The sequence below is a fragment of the Xyrauchen texanus genome, chromosome 45 (genome assembly GCF_025860055.1).
Source record: "Xyrauchen texanus isolate HMW12.3.18 chromosome 45, RBS_HiC_50CHRs, whole genome shotgun sequence".
In the NCBI taxonomy this organism is placed as follows: Eukaryota; Metazoa; Chordata; class Actinopteri; order Cypriniformes; family Catostomidae; genus Xyrauchen; species Xyrauchen texanus.
Window position 1 is genome coordinate 3,062,739 of NC_068320.1, and position 17,142 is coordinate 3,079,880.

General features: G+C 41.1%; 1 protein-coding gene across 3 annotated transcripts in view; it reads right to left on the reverse strand.

Moving 5' to 3' along the window:
* The window catches only part of LOC127637785 (GRAM domain-containing protein 4-like), a 108,353-nt gene extending 106,880 nt beyond the window's left edge, over positions 1-1,473 (reverse strand). Inside the window, exon 1 of one of the 3 annotated variants that reach the window (XM_052119057.1) lies at positions 1,399-1,473. In XM_052119057.1, coding sequence (XP_051975017.1) covers positions 1,399-1,400 — 2 coding nt within the window. In that variant the 5' untranslated portion in view covers positions 1,401-1,473. Of the gene's footprint in view, positions 1-305; positions 566-1,398 lie in introns of those variants that run through there. The other 2 variants (XM_052119056.1, XM_052119058.1) reach the window with 2 other exon arrangements.
* Positions 1,474-17,142: the final 15,669 nt, after the last annotated feature.

Sequence of the window (17,142 nt, forward strand, 5' to 3'; positions counted from 1 at the left end):
TGTATCCACACCTGATGTTCTAGATATATTGTGTCCCTGATATTACAATGATCGACTGAATGTCACATTCCTGTATCGTATTTAAACGTAACAACACAACGAGCCAAGAGAGATGTTATTATGACGTATAGCCGCCCATTTAAATCAGATCAGCGAGCTTAGTGCGACACAACGAGTGATAGGAATTGCTTTATTTATAAGAATGGAAATGAATATGAATTATGTCAGTCCTGTGGACACATTTTGTAAATCACCTGTTGCCTTTTTGAACACATTCTTCTCGTATCTAAATAGAAATATCTTACCCAGCTCGTAAATCGGAGCAAAGTTTCATGAACCCTGCTAATAGTGTGCTATAAATCCACCTGCTGGAAAACTGCTGCAAATATTCACTAGATCTCCGATCAGCAGCACGACCTCTCTTTCTCTCTGCTGTCCAAGAGAGCTGTTATTTCCCGGGAGTCTTGATTATTATTTAGTTTATGTCAATCCCTCTAGAGAACACACCACATCTGCGTGTGTCTTGTTGATGTCACAGAACTCTCAAACACAGTAGACAGGCAGATCTCCAAACGCGTTTGCTGATCCTTAAAGGGCCCGCAGCACTGTCCACTGTACAAAACTGCTCATCTCTGTCGGACTCAAGCTATATTGGGGCAGTGTGATTTATAATTTTTTTATATTCCATGGAGTTTCTGAAATAATATGAAACCAATAAAAATAACGTGCATAATTGTTATAGAATATTTTATTATTATTATTTTATAGAATTGATTCAAAGGATATAAAAAATTTTGTAACAAAAGTAAAGTAGTTAATAGAACATTTTAATAGTTTTAGATGGAGCATAGCATACCACACAATAAAATGTAAGCAGACCTATATATGCTTTAACCATAATTTTATATTATAATTTCTATTTTATTATGTAATTTAAAAATGTATATCTAATTTAAAAAAAAAATAGCCTAATAAATATGAAAATATAAATATATAAACATAGTGTGTGTGTGTGTGTGTGTGTGTCATTATGTCATAATAAAACAGTAAAGTAAATATATAATATAATAAGATTTCTCTTATCCTCTTATCATGAAAAACACATGAGAAAAGAATTGATTTATTTCGTTCCTTACAAAAACCTTAGTAATTATAGTTTAGACCAAAGCACCTTATTACTACTGTGAAACCATGATAAAGTCAAATTGGATGTCTTTGGAATTACGTACCGTTCTGAATAGTTCATACATTTCAAGTTCTTTTTGTTTTTGAATGGCAGTGGTGGATGCTAAAAAAGTCACAAAAGCGTCATTGTAGTAACAATAACTACTTTTCTAAAATCCACGAAAACATCAATACATAAAACATCAATAGCAAAACAAATGGAGTATTACTTACATGTTTCTTTAAAGTATGCATGACTCTCTGTAGTGACCATCAGAGAAACTTTCAAACTCTCTTCCTGAATTAGACTCCTAATGACCTTTGACTGCAACATTTAATCAATATTCACCTTTAGAACAGTAATGAATAATTCTACAGATAAGATTACAATATATGCAAAGCAAAGTTCTCACATTTGGTAAATCAATATAAAGAAAAACAAGAAAATACTCAAGAGCTTCTGTATTGGAATGTTGTTCTTGAATCTGTTGCATCTATATCTTTTATGCTCTTTTATCTTTAGTAACAGAGCATTCCATCACTATTTACCTTTGAGATATAACTGAATATCTGCTGCCATTTGATTTTCACAGACCACAGAACCCAAGAATAAATTGTCCAATGGGACCTCTGACTATCTGGAGGCTCAGGGGTCCTCAGGCTGACAGGCCCGCAGTGCTTTAATATGTGCCAGCCAAATTATCTCTCCCTAGGCCTCTTCTCGGCCTCTTCAACAGTTCAAACAGTGCTTGAACTGTTATATTTTGGAATCATTACTCAAATATATACGTTCTTTAAATTTTGGCTTTGAGTACAACTAACACTAAATTATCAAGTAAAAAACTGTGGCTGTGTGGGATCCCATAATCCCTTGAATAAATGATGTATGTTTGGTCAAGACAAAAGACCTTAAGGAGAATCTAATAACTGATGTTAAAAAATATATAAATTGTTTTAATCCTTTTGAATATTGTTGATGTTTTGTTGTGCTTTTTGAAATGTTTGTGTTAAGTCACCATTAGGGTAGTTATTGTCACCTCTGGTGAACTTGGAGCCTGTTAAATGTAAGTCATTCTTCTCTATATAATTGTACTTTACAAAAGTGCAGATTTATGTGCACTGAGTAGTACTGAGAAGAATCCAATGTGCCATATGGCTAACTGAGATTCTAGTCATAATTTCCCTTATACTGTATAAGACACGCAATAACTCAATTTAAAAGTGCTGTAAATGATTTTTTTTTTGGAAAGGTATGCAAAACATGTTCCGCTTTCTACCTGACAGTCATTTTGCGCATTCTTATAGTGTTGTAGTTGCAGTGAATTATTGAGACTTATTGTCATTTTTAAGCCATCTTGTTCATAACTGTTGTCAGATGAGGGCACTATTTTGCTTCTGTTGTTTTGTACAACCGTTTCTGCATGATGTTGGTCTCAATAAAGCTCATTTGGTACCTTTGGAGTCTCAGTCTCATGGAAGAAGAACGGCAACAGCACCTTTAAATAACTAAATAAAAACAATGATACTTTAATCACAGATTAGTTAAGTTTACTTGTAATTAACTTAACTTTACTTGAGCCAAAAAATATGTTAAATTAGAAAAAGCATGCAAACTTATTGCTTTAAAAAAATAGAAGAAAATTAAACTAATTCAATTTTACAGAACATGTTTTATTGTTGTTGTTTATGTGTTTTAAGGGGATTTTCTCCCCTTTTCTCCCCCAATATGGAATGCCCAATACCAATGTGCTCTAAGTCCTCATGGTGGTGTAGTGACTCATCTCAATCAGGGTGGTGGAGGACGAATCTCAGTTGCCTCTGCGTCTGAGACCGCCAATCCGTGCATCTTATCACGTTGTTTGTTGAGCATGTTACGGTGGAGACGTAGTGCGTGTGGAGGCTTCATGCTATTCTCTATGGCATCAACGCACAACTCACCACATGTCCCGCCGTGATCGAGAACCACATTATAGTGACCATAAGGAGGTTAGCCCATGTGACTCTCCCTAACAACTGGGCCAATTTGGTTGCTTTGGAGACCTGGATGGAGTAACTCAGCACGCCCTGGATTTGAACTCATGACTCCAGGTGTGGTTGTCAGCTTCATTACTCATTGAGATTCCCAAGCCCCTTTACAGTACAAGTTTGTGATTTGTATGATTATTTGAAATAAGTCATGAAAAGTCCCACAAACCTTCTGTAGAGGGAAAAAAATGCATTAAGTAAGGAATAATTGACGACGGGCCGTTGAATTATTAGAAAAATAATGCACACCCGGGGTGGTAATGCGGTCACGACGCGAAGCGGAGTTTTCTAATAATTCAACGGCCCGGAGTCAATTATTCCGCTTATACTACAGTTACCACACCTCGAAACATTGTTCAGATGATGTGATTCTAGACGTTTGTCAAGTTTTTGTCATTAAAACACTCTTGTATGTAGGACTAATTTCTTACGCATCTAATCCCATGCCTCCGTTGCTAATTCCAAAACGTCATTTTAGAGTTAGTAACGGAGGTTTGAGCCACTGACAGCAGACTAATGCAGTTATTAGTGTAGTTATTAGAGAGACAGAGGTTGCAATAATGAGACAGAAAATCATGTGCGTCATATTATTTAATTTATTTTTTTAATTCATTCGTTAATTCGAACGAATTTATTTATTAAAATTAAACTGCACGTTAAACACATTGACAGCCCAAGCTGTTATTTTTTTGGTGTTTTCTTCATGTTTTTCGCCCTCGAGTCGGTCTAGCTGTTCTTCGCTGATTGTTTTATGTCTTTTGTTGTTGCCGGCTGCCTTTGATGTCCTCTTCCGTTTATTTGTTTTTTCATCTGCTATCCAATACTGCGGTCGCCCAGTTGTTAAAATGTTTATGTTCACCATAAATATTAAAATTTACTTACGGAAAATCAAAATAGTCTGTCATTTTTTTTCTCTTGAAGTTGAAGTGGATTTGTCGCTGTCACTTCTTGTTATGAATTGTATCCTATTTTCCGTTATTACAGTTGACTACGCGAAGTGATATGGAACTGTAATGCGGTCAAGACCTGCCTGGAACTACTTTAGCCGTGCGTTTCCCTGAAAATAATTGCACACCTTAGAACGTTCTCAACCAATCAGAATCAAGCATTCAACAGCCCTGTAGTATAATAGATTTTAATCTATTGATACTCTTAGATAATAATATTTGTAATAAGTTGTAAAAAGCTAATTAAATAACGTGACAAAATATTTAATTAAAAAGATGTGTCGCAGCCATTTGCTAAAGTTTGAAACTTTATCATATGTTTCGGTAGTGACAATTTTCTCTCTCTATGTATTAGGTAAACATTATAGGTTTTGAACAGTTAAACCTTAAAAACAATATTTTAGATTAAAACCCAACATTGAATTGCTGAGAATGTTTGTTCAACAAAAGTTCCACCCATATTTTCAGACTTTGGAGCAAATTTACTTAAAAAAGATGAGATCTAAATTCTCGTCCAAACATGGACAGGGGGATGCAGTCTCACTTCCTGATCAGAAATGCAGGGGTGTGACTAAAATCAGGCTCAGCCAACAGATTAAAAGTTTTTGTGTGTAGTGTGTGTCAGTAGTCAGTAGTTTTAATAAAGCTTAATTATTTAAAAATGAAACCCTTAATAGAATCGAAATATTTTCCTTTCACATTAAAAATAAATAAAATCGATATTTAAAAAAAATTACGTATTATTTTCATAAATTGAAATTTAGGGGTAAGGGTTTGGGAAAGCCGCTTCCTAATAAAAAGTACTCTATAAATAATTTTTTTAAGTTCCAAAGTTTAAACTAATTTGGTATAATGGCCCACATATAAAATTTTAGTTTTTCAGATGCATTATTTTGACAATTTACTGTAGTTCACTCACATTTTGATGAAATAATTGCCCATTATTTCTGCTTTAAAGCCAAGAACATAACATTTTACATTTCTAATATAACTTGTTATTACTTGTAAAAGACACAGCAAAGGTTTCGTAAAAAATCAATTTGTTAAATAACAAATTTGTGCTATGATTGATTTTCTTTTTAGAGTACACTGTTTACGGTTTCCATTGTTCATTGTTAAGGGTAATACTTTCATCCTATATAGTAATATACTTACTGTCACGTATTCATGTTTTTGTGCTTTTATGTTGAAATTCTTATTTAGTTCCCACTTTCCTGTTTGTTTTTTGTTTTGTTCACGATTGGTTCACCCTGATTGTTTCCCCAGGTGTTCCTTGTTTTCCCTTTTATATTTAAGACCTTGTTTTCCCCTGGTTTGTTTGTCAGTTTTTGCATGTATTGTCTATGCTCTGTGCTTGGTTCCCTGTGTGTTCCTTTTCTTTTTATTCTGATTTAGCTTGTTAATTTTTCAGTTAAATAAAGCTGCATTTAGATCCTCCTTCATCGCCTGCCTCGTCACAGGAAAAACTGACCCCCGAAATGACTCTAACAGTCTTCATCCGGTTGAGCCGAGCAAACCTCCCTATTATCGAATACTCTCGTCTGTTCAGCACCATTGCCAGATGCACAGGATTTGCTGATGCCCACTTGAAGTGCCTGTACCAGATCGGCATCCTTGCTCACGAATGGAAGGAATTGCCAGAGACCGGTGACTACACGTGGGAAGTATACGTGGATTTAATTTGAGAGATCTTCACTTCTGAGAAGCCTCATAAAGAGTCAGCGCCCAGGCCTTCCACAGCCAATGAGCCAACGAGCCAATGCCCACGCCTGCCACGGCCAACAAGCTGGAAGCCTTGTCCATCCCGGAGTCAGCGTTGCCAGCCTCGTCCGTCCCAGAGCCAGCGTTGCCAACTTCAGCCATCCAGAAAAGAAGGAAAGGAGGAGGAAAAGAAGAAAGGCTTCTGTTCCCCAGTTTCTGCCTGTACTCTTCCACGGCTCCGCTTTCCATGGCTCCGCCTTCCACGGCTCCGCCCCAGAGACTTCCACGGCTCCGGCATCGGTGCCTTCCACAGCTCCGCCCGCTCATCCGGATACTGTTCCTCCCGCAGCTCCGCCTAGTCCTTGTCCTGTAGCCTCCTCCTGACCCAGTCCCTGTCCTGCGGCCACATCCCAGTCCTCCTGACCCAGTCCCTGTCCTGCGGCCATCTCCCAGGCCTCCTGACCCTCTCTCTGCCCTGCGGCCACTGCCCAGGTCTCCTGTCCTACGGCCGCCTCCCAGGCCGCCTGACTCAGTCCCTGTCCTACGGCCGCCTCCCAGGCCGCCTGACTCAGTCCCTGTCCTACGGCCGCCTCCCAGGCCTCCTGACCCTGTCTCGGCTTTGCGATCGCCTCCCAGCCCTCCTGACCTGGTCCCCAGCTCTGGTCTCCTTGGCCGTCCCCTGGATCTGCTCCGGTCTCCTTGGCCATCCTCCGGATCTGCTCTGGTCCCCCTGGTCTCCTGGCCCTCCACCTGATCTGCTCTGGTCCCCCTGGTCTCCTGGCCCTCCACCTGATCTGCTCTGGTCCCTTTGGTCTCCTGGCTGTCTGCCTGATCAGCACTGGTCTCCTTGGTCTTCTGCCCATCCGCCTGATCAGCACTGGTCTCCTTGGTCTCCTGGCTGTCCGCCTGATCTGCTCTGGTCTCCTGGCCGTCCGCCTGATCTGCTCTGGTGTCCTTGGTCTCCTAGCCACCTGCCTGCTCTGGTCTCCTTGCTCCTCACTCCTACCGCCTCAATTTGCTCGGTCTTCCGAGCCCCCAGCTCCACCTTAGCCCTCTGAACCTCAGGTTCCAGCTTGGTCCTCCGAGCCTGCAGCATCAACCTGGCTTTCCATCCCTCCAGCTCCACTTTGGTCTCAAGCCTCCCTGACCTTGCCTTGTTCCTCTGCTCCCATTGCCCCTTGTGCCCCCTTGAACTGCTGGTTTGCACCTTGTGCCCGCCTGAACCACCCGTTTTCCTCTACAGCCCATGGACAAATTATTATTATTATTATTTTTTTTTGGAGCATCTGGAATCCGCTCCTTAAAGGGAGGGCTCTGTCACATATTCATGTTTTTGTGCTTTTTATGTTGAAATTCTTGTTTGTTTTGTATTTTTATTTCACAATTGGTTCTCCAGGTGTTCCTTGTTTTCCCTTGTATATTTAAGCCCTTGTTTTCCCCTGGATTGTTTGTCAGTTTTTGCATGTATTGTCTATACTCTGTGCTTGGTTCCCTGTGTTTTCCTTTTATTTTTTATTCTGAGTTAGCTTGTTCATTTTTCAGTTAAATAAAGCTCCATTTAGATCCTCCTGCCTCGTCACACTGACAGACCAACTGTAATCTGCTGTAGCCAACATGTTCTGATTTATTATCGTTTTGTAATATTCTAATATAGGAAATAGTTTAGCTGACTGTTAAAATAAATTAAACTTTATTACTATGGAAGCCAAGGAGTGCCATTTACAAAAGAATGAAGGAATAAATTATCAATCTATTAATTTGAAAATACAAATGTGAATAAATTAGGTCCGGGACTTGATTAAAAAAATTAATCTAATTAATTAGAGGCTTTGTAATTAATTAATCGAAATTAATCGGATTTTAATTGCATAAATATTTGACCTGAGAACAGTGAGAATTAATTAATTTCACATGGATTTTTAGTATACTATTGAATAATGACTGAATACATAAGCTTAAGCAACAAAATATTGTTTATTTTTGTTCAACCAAGTCCAGACCAGTGCAATTTTTGCCATTAAGTGTAGCAATAGCATATTTAGAAATATAGTACATTTCAGAAATTCAGGTAGCCTATGTTTAAACTATGTTTTTTTAAGTAAAACACAATACTTGCAAGTACATTCAGAACATTGGAAACCCTGACTATTAGAAAACATCTCTCTGTTGCTTCAGAGGCCATAACAGACTAAGTCCAACTCTCAATAACCTTGGCCAAAACAATAAAGAGTTCAACATAAAGTGCCAGTTGCACCAACAACTTAATACATAGTTCAACATAAAGTGTACCATTTAAAATAAAATAAAAAAAAGTGCCAGTGTTTGACCTCAGTCCCTAGTCTTCCAATATCCTGATGAAAATGCGTTGAGGTGATACTTGAGGCTTGATGTGCTGCGGTGATATGCAAATTCCTTGTTGCATAGCTTGCACACAACCATGCTCGTATTGACGCTTCCATCCGTTCGTTTTTTATAACAAAATTTCCCATCCACGGGGCCAACCAAAGCGGTCTCATCAGCTTCTTCGTTCATGTTCACTGTGGTTTGTTGTTGTCTGAAGTCATGAATGCTAGTTGGTGCTCCAGTATAATCGGTCCGCCGAAACTCATCCAGTGAGAAACGTTCCGCGGTGCAAAAATAAGTGTGATTAAAATGCGTAAAAAATGTTTAACGTGTTATTTTTTTGTGTAATTAATTAATCTTAATTAACGCGTTAAAGTCTGTAATTAATTAACCTTAATTAACGCGTTATAGTCCCGGCTCTAGAATAAATATACCAGTTTATAAATGGACAAATAAATAGACACATTTACATGTGTTTCTTTAATTAATCTTTGAAAATGTACTTATATTTAGCAATAAAACAGCACATTAATAAGTCATTTTTAAATGCACCTTTTAAAAAGCATTTGGCAATTGCTTTTCTTCATTGTTTTATTTTTGTGATTTACTTATGTGTATTATGAAAGTGTTTTTTTCAAATGAAAATATATATATATAATTTCCACACCAGCCTGCTGTGTATATCTGTTCATAATGTCGCAAATAAAGTCTGTACTCATCTTCATAAAAATATTTATTGACTGACAATAGCTATGCACACAGTTAATACACAATGTACACATTCTTTTTTACATTCCTCTTTTACAATTGTAGTCTGGGTCTTACATTTTGAATTAATTTACATTTTAATTGTACCTAAACAGAATATGTTATAGGCATAATTTAATTGACACAGATGTTTGCGGTAAAATGTTCATGATTTAGAAGACATCTTCCAAGATTGAAAAAAAGCAATAACCAACAAGTGTTTTACTTCTTCACTGCTAGAATTATGTGAAACAGTCACTTAACATATCTTTTACTGGAAGAAAAAAAAAAAGACCCTCTGGTTGTGTAAACAAATGATAACACTATTGAACTTTATAAACAGAAACAGTTAAGAGAAACTTCATCATGCCCCAGTGCTTATGATCGACAATCTCACAGAGGGTACATTATATGGTCTTTGTTCACAAATATGACACAAAAACGTGCTCAAAGTGAACGGCCCTTCAGTGTAAGACTACAAGTTTGATCACACTTGCCTATTCTTTATAACTTGTTACTGCACATTTTTGAATTTAGAGTATAAAGTCATCAACACTAAGTAGTAACACAAAATAAATTATGCAGTGACCAAAACATTAAATCAGAATCTTAGATTTGAACTTCTTCAGTATAGCGTTTTGTCTATACCTGCTCTCAGTGGCGATGCGTGGGGGGCACACCTGGTCACCAGATTTCCAGACTTCTGCAAGGTTTTATAAAATGTAAAAATGTCAAACCGTATTGCATGCCGATCGCAGTTTTCAAAAATATGTTGAAATGGCAAAAAGACAGCTAAGTTTGGAGTTTTTCTACAACAAAAAATATAAACCACCAACGCCAGAGACATCAACAGACACAGAACCTGACTCTTCTGTAGTTTTGAATGTTAGAAGCAACGAGAGTGACGATACCATTTCAAACGCTCAGGTTAGTGCTGGTGCAACTGTCGAGTCTGTCGACTTGGACCGGATGCAGCTTTGGAATATATTGAAGAAGGCCCGTCAAGCATTGCTGTCAAGCATTTGGCAATGGGCCAAACAGTGACCTTACATTTCGAGTTACTGGTCTTAAAACATGGAAGAAAGCAAATTAAAGATTTCAGTAACATTCAAAGTGTGAAGCTCATCCAGAGGCCATAGCTAAATGGAAGGGTAGTAGGCTGCAGTCCTGTAAAACAGGGAGCGTTGCATCCTAGCTTGATAGTCAAAAGAAAAAAAAAGTGGCGGACAACAGAGGATATATTAGAAACTGTAATAGAGAGTATTTTATTTTGCGCTCGCCAGGGTATACCTTTGAGGGGACACGAAGAGGGAATGGATTCCACAAATCAAGGCAATTTGCAGGAATCGATGAAACTGCATAGTACAGACAACAAGCTGATTCAACGATTTATGGTGAACCGAGAGAAATACTTCACCAACCTACACAGCTCATGTCAGAATGAAATAATCGAAATCATGGCTTCACAAGTAATAGATTCAATTGTAAATGAAGTAAAAAATGCTGAAGATTTTTCCATCATTGCAGACAAAACAATGGATTTGTCAAGACACGAACAAGTTGCTCTCATAGTGCGCTACGTAAACCAGTCATTTGAAATACAGGAGCGGTTTATTGGCTTCTACAGGACGCTGCAGACGGACGGGGCTTCACCTGCCACACTGATCAAGAGTACATTATCAGCCTTGGGACTTGATATTTCAGCTCTAAGAGGTCAATGTTATGATGGAGCCGCCAACATGAGAGGACCCTACAAAGTTGTGGCCACACGGATAGCGAAAATCCTCTAGCTCACTATGTTCACTGTTATGCTCATATATAAAATCTCTGCGAATTGGACCTGCATTCCAGTTGTCCGAAATGCTTTCGGAATTCTCCAGGCTCTACGAAATTTAATTGAAGTAAGCTCAAAGAGACATGCTGTGTTTGAAAAATCACTAAAAACGTATTCTGTGGGGCCAATCACTCAGCGACACTCATTGGAACTGTCGAGTCGAGGCTATCAGAGCTGTATTGGAAAATGTTTATGAAATGGTTCAAGCTCTGAACGAAATTGCTCATGGGGGTTCAAAAGCTGGAACTGAAGCTTATGCACTTCTCAGAAATGTGCAAGACTTCAACTTTCTGTACTGCATGTTTTTTATGGGGAGACTGCTAATGCAAACAAACCACCTGTCCAAATTTCTTCAATCAAAAGACTTTACATATCAAACAGCAATGGCGATGGCTAAATCAATAGTGTCAGTACAAAAGGAAATGAGAAGTGACGATTTTGCATCCCAAACCTTTAATCACGTCAATGAACTGTCAGAAAAACGGTTATTCTTGCCCTTGTGTGCCATGCAAACGTGTTATTCCCACAAAACTGGGAGGAGGGGTAAAGTCCTCTTTTGAAAAGCCTGAGGACTACTACAGAGTTGATATACTGTACATCATTCTGGATACCCTTATTGAGGAGGTAGAGGACCGCTTTTCCGAGAATGACCTGTTCATTTTCAAGTCCCTTTCAGACGTTCTCTCTTCTGAGAGCCCTTCAGATGAAAGTGTTGGTGCTGTTTCCACCACATAGTATTGATCAAGAAGATCTGAACTATGAAATCAACTTGTTTTCCCGGATGTTCAAAGATCGCATTGCTGACAAGAGTAATGAGGAAGATGAGCACACCCAGCTGGAAAAAAGACTGCGATTCTTTCGTGAAATGGCACTGCGTGACACCCTTCCAAATCTGTCCAAATTCTATGTGCTTTATTTAACTATCCCAGTGACTACAGCATCGGCTGAGAGAAACTTTTCTTCTTTGCGGCAACTGAAAACTTACCTGAGGACAACAATGACAGATGCTCGTGTTTCTAACCTGGCAAAACTACAGATTGAAAAAGGACACGCCGTTAACATACTGGACGTTGTAACAAGGTTTGCAAGCAGAAAGGACCAACGCCAATTCTTTTGACAAGGTAAGGTTTTTAAAGCATGTACATTTGTTATTGTCATTTATATTTGTTATTTTTTAGCTAATGGTAAGTTGTCACAAAAATAGGATTAGGTCATATGTTTGTTAAAGCATTTCGCAAGGTGGCGTGGCTATATTTATTATGAATGGAAAGTAAGCATGCCACAACCCAGGAAGTAGCTCTGTTTTCTTTCTGATTAAGAACACCCGCTAGTTGTCTCATTACTGTGGTACAGTCGTTGCGGGGTTTTATTTTTTGGAAAACTTGCTATGTGGTTAACAAATACCTGAGAGATTTGGGTTAATAAAAATTACTTTTTCTACTGACCCTGAACACTGCTTACCACCAGGAACTTTAAATTGTCTAAATATGTCCTTGGCACCTACCCATGATCTCTCCTCTGGTCTGTAACCCTCCCAGTCCACAAAGTATTGCATCTGGCTCCCTCGTCGTCTTGAGTCCACGATCTCTCTGACCATATATGCTGGGGCTTCATCTACCAGGTGGAGGCTCAGAATCTGTGGTTCATCATTTCTCACCGGAGCTTACGCTATGCCTACGTCATACGAAGGAACTCGACACTCTTGTGAATGTGCGGACGGCCGTTACTGGAATCCAGCGATTATAATTTATAAAGTTATAAATATGGACATTTTTCTTACAAAAACACATTGTTTCGCTTCAGAAGGCCATTATTAACCCCTGGATTACTTTTTTGATGGATGGATGCGCTTTTTTGGGCTTCAAAATCTAAGGTACCATACACTCAGGATATTTTTTTATATTACTCTGATTGTGTTTGGCTGAAAGAGGAAAGCCATATACACCTAGGATGCAACATTTCTTTTCTAAATCTATGTAACATGTAGATGTTACATAGATTCTATTGGATCCCTCTAGATTGTATAGGCTTGGTCTTAAAGACACACCCACCTGCTGGCGATGCCAATTGGAGGATGGAGACACAACCCATGTTTTTTGGTGGTGTGCTGAGATCCAGGAATTTTGGTTGAAGGTTCAGAGTTTTGTGTGTGACGTGTTGGGCACTTGGGTTTCATTTTGCCCATGTTTTCGGTGATGTGGCGGTCATTGATATAGGGCAGGGGTGTCACACTCAATTCCTGGAGGGCCGAAGCCATCCAGAGTTTAGTTCCAGCCCTGCTCCAAAAGCTGCTTCAGGTGTGTTTAATTAGGGTTGGAGCTAAACTCTGCTGGACTGTGGCCCTCCAGGAACCGAGTTTGACACCCCTGATATAGGATATAAATACATAAAAATTGGGTCCTAACCAGTGTTAGGCAGGCAGATTGTTTTAAGGGAATGGAAGTCGGCTGGAGTGCCCTCAATTCGGAAGTGGTGCGAGGAGATGGGGAAGGTGGCAGCATTCGAGGATGTGTCAGGTGTGCGACCTGTAAAGCTGGCTCAACATTAGCTGATTTTTCCAATTATTTTCAGGTGTTAGCTTCATTAACATTATTACGGCCAGGCAGAGGAGACAGAGCACCCATTAGCTCATTAGAAGATCTGACAAGATGGCAAGGTGATTGGAACTTTTTTTTTATCACAATCAGCTGCATATCATCACAAACGCTGATTAAATTACAAAGTGATTCTGTCATTCTGTAGAAATAATGCAAAAGCAACTAATGACATAAAAAAATAATCTTGAAGAAATTTTTACAGTTTTGGTGCATTTTAAAATATAACCTTGTGAAAGCCAACATAACCATGAAGAGAATGCAACATTATAACTATTTTAGCCCCTGTTTCGGAACAATCATGCAAGCTACAGGTCTGAAAATGGCCCAAATCAGTCTATTGCAACTTAACTCATGTTGTTATTTTGGCAAACCCCACATGACAGGGATTAGAGAGAGATAGTTGAGGTGAGTCATTATGTATCACCCCTCCACCCCCTTGTGTGTTCGAGCACACTCTACAAGGAGTGTGGCATCCTCGTGGGCACTGACCAATGGCACCTCTCTAGCAGACATCTGTAGAGCAGCGGGCTGGGCAACACCCAATACCTTTGCAAGATTCTACAATCGCCGGGTTGAGTCTGTTTTGTCCAGTGTTTTGTCAGGTCCAAGCATGTAGAACTCGGTTAACTGACCGGGTATACCGCTTGCGCTAGTGCCTTTCCCCTCCACTGAGGCGACATGTGTGCTGTTACTCCCAGTTGAGTCCTCTAACTCCCGCTGCTTGGATGTTATTCCTCCCCAGGTGAGGAATTCCTGACCAGACCCACTGCGTGTACTAATCACTCTGTACTGGAATAGGTGCTCCATTGGTGCTGGTTATCACGGTAACCCCTGTGATGTCCCTTGATCCCACCCCTCAAGGGAAAACCTTGGTCAGATGCCGGGAACCTAATAAAAACTATTTGACATCTTAGTGGGAAGACACATTTTAATTTATAATAATTAAGCATTATTAGTTCAAAAGACTTAAACTTATATCCTGTCCTCTGAGCAACACCAAAAACTTCACAGTAAATTGTAGCAACCCCTCCTCCTCAACCCTTCAGGCTCATGTTTCTAGCAATTACATGGGGGAGGAGATTCATTTAAACTAATAAATTAATTTGGTTTAAGCCAGGTTTTGGTCAAACAAAGCGCAACCAAACTATTATCTGTAATAATTATATGTACAATTAGTGCTTTGCCAGAAAGAGATCTAATGTTTAGTAGACCTACCTTCATATGATGTTTATCTTAATTTTTTTTTTTTTTCAAGTTGGACCTTAATCACATTTTTTTTTCTAAATTATTTAGTGAGAGTTTTGTGTTTGGTAGTTCAAGGAAGAGACACAGTCTCTATGAGATATTTAGGTGATACAGTCTCTATGTGTTGTAGTATATGTGACCTGTGTGACATCTCAAGGCAACTAGGAGACGTTCGGATAACCAGTTTGTCTGCTTCCTGACCTAGGCACCAGTAAAGTGCGCGCTGTAAAATGTTGCAGTTTAATCACAATAATAATAGAAAGCGAATGCACATGGAAAATGCATGCAGTTGAATCGCGATAAGAGAATTGTTACGATTCCCTGTTGTCTGCCCCGCGTTTCACATGTCACTGTCATGCACTACATTTCCCATAGTTCCCTGCCCTCACTACTGCCAGCATTCACTCATTGTTTTCACCTGATTGTCGTTTGTGATCATCCTGTGTCTGTGTATATAAACCCTGTTTGTTCTCCACTCCGTGTCGATCATTGAATGTTGATGTTCCTATGTTTGCTCCGTTGCATGTCTTGCCGTGTTTCCTTCTTGCCGTGTTTCCTTCTTGCCGTGTTTCCTTCTTGCCGTGTTTCCTTCTTGCCGTGTTTCCTTCTTGCCGTGTTTCCTTCCTGCCGTGTTTCCCTAGTTCCGTGTTCCTCCGTTGTGTTCGTGTTTTAGTTTCAGTTTTGTCCCCCCATGGATGTTTTCTTTTGTTCCTGCTTGTTTTGTGTTTACTCATTTCAGTTAATAAAGAACCCGCATTTAGATCCCACTCCTTGTCTGCCCTCGTCTGCATTCATAACAGAACGATCGACCACAATGGATCTAGCGGTTCAACAGGCGAACTTTAAACTCCTCTGCCTCAAACAAGAGGACCGTCCGGTGGAAGACCATATCCACGATTTCCTCGAGCTGGCGAGTGTCGCGGACTTCCCGGACTCCTCCCTGGTGGTCTTTTTCCGGGGCAACCTGACCAGTTCGCTCAAGGAGCGGTTGCCACCGGCGACGCGCGGCTGGATGCTCCGCGATTTTGTGGAGGAGACGCTGCTGGCATGCGGCTCGCCGTTCACTGTGGGTGTTGAGGAGGATCCTGCCTCTCCTCCCACAGTGGTGACCCTCCAGTCGTCCATGGCTCGTCCTGTTTCGCCTGCCCCACCTGCCAGCAAGTCAACCCCCACGCCTGCCTTGATCAACGAGCCAATGCTGCCAACTTCGTCCGGCCGGAGGAGGAGGAGAAGAAAGGCTTCCGCTCCCCAGCTCACGCCTGCCACGGTCTGCGAGCCAGAGCCCACGCCTGCCACGGTCTGCGAGCCAGAGCCCACGTCTGCCATGGTCTGCGAGCCAGAGCCCACGCCAGCCATGGTCAGCGAGCCTGAGCCCACGCCAGCCACGGTCATGGAGGAAGAGGAGAAAAGGAAAGGTCTCTGCCCTCCAGCCTCCGCCTACCACGGTCAACCAGCCAGTGCCTGTAGCCTCGAACGTCAGTGAGCCAATGCCTGTAGCCTTGAACGTCAGTGAGCCAGCGCCTGTAGCCTCGACCGTCCCAGAGCCAGTGCCAGTAGCCTCGACCGTCCCAGAGCCTCCCAGGGCTCCGTCTCTCGAGCCTCCCAGGGCTCCGCCTCTTGAGCCACCCAAGCCTTCCAGGGCTCCGCCCCTCGAGCCTTCCAGGGCTCCGCCTCTCGAGCCACCCGAGCCTCCCAGGGCTCCGCCTCCCGAGCCATCCAGGGCTCCGCCTCCAGAGTCTCCTGCGGCTCCGCCTCCAGAGTCTCCTGCGGCTCTGCCTCCCGAGCCTCCTACGGCTCTGCCTCCCGAGCCCCCTACGGCTCCGCCTCTAGAACCTTCCAGGACTCCGCCTCTAGAGCCTCCTACGGCTCCGCCTCCAGAGCCTTCCAGGGCTCCGCCTCCCGAGCCTCCTACGGCTTTGCCTCCAGAGCCTCCTACAGTTTTGCCTCCAGAGCCTTCCAGGGCTCCGCCTCTAGAGCCTCCTACGGCGCCACCTCCCTCGGCTCCACCTCCAGAGCTTTCCAGGCTTCCACCTCTAGAGCCTCCTACGGCGCCACCTCCCTCGGCTCCACCTCAATAATGCAGGGGAAACCTGATGCATGCTGAAAAATGGCAGATTAAAAACTGAAAGCAGAGAGATAAGCGATGCTAACAATCAGGTGACAGCAGCAACAGGTAAAATACACTAGAAAAATAGAAAAGAAGGAAAACTCAAAACAAAGTTCTAAGCAGTCTAGCAGGCATACAAACACTGTCAGCACAAGTTGTTGTTGTTGTTGTTGTTGATACTTTATTGATCCTTTGCAGGAAATTATATTGTCACGGCAGCTTTAACACTCAATAACAATACATAATACATAACAATAATACCTATATCGAATAATCAGTAACAGATGCATATTCAAAACAGGATATTCAATAGCAGAATTAATAACAGTATATTCAGTAACAGGTGAATATTCATAAATCATTAAACATTCTGATGGCCGCTGGTACAAAGGACTTCCTGGTACGTTCAGACTTGCACTTTGGTGTGATCAA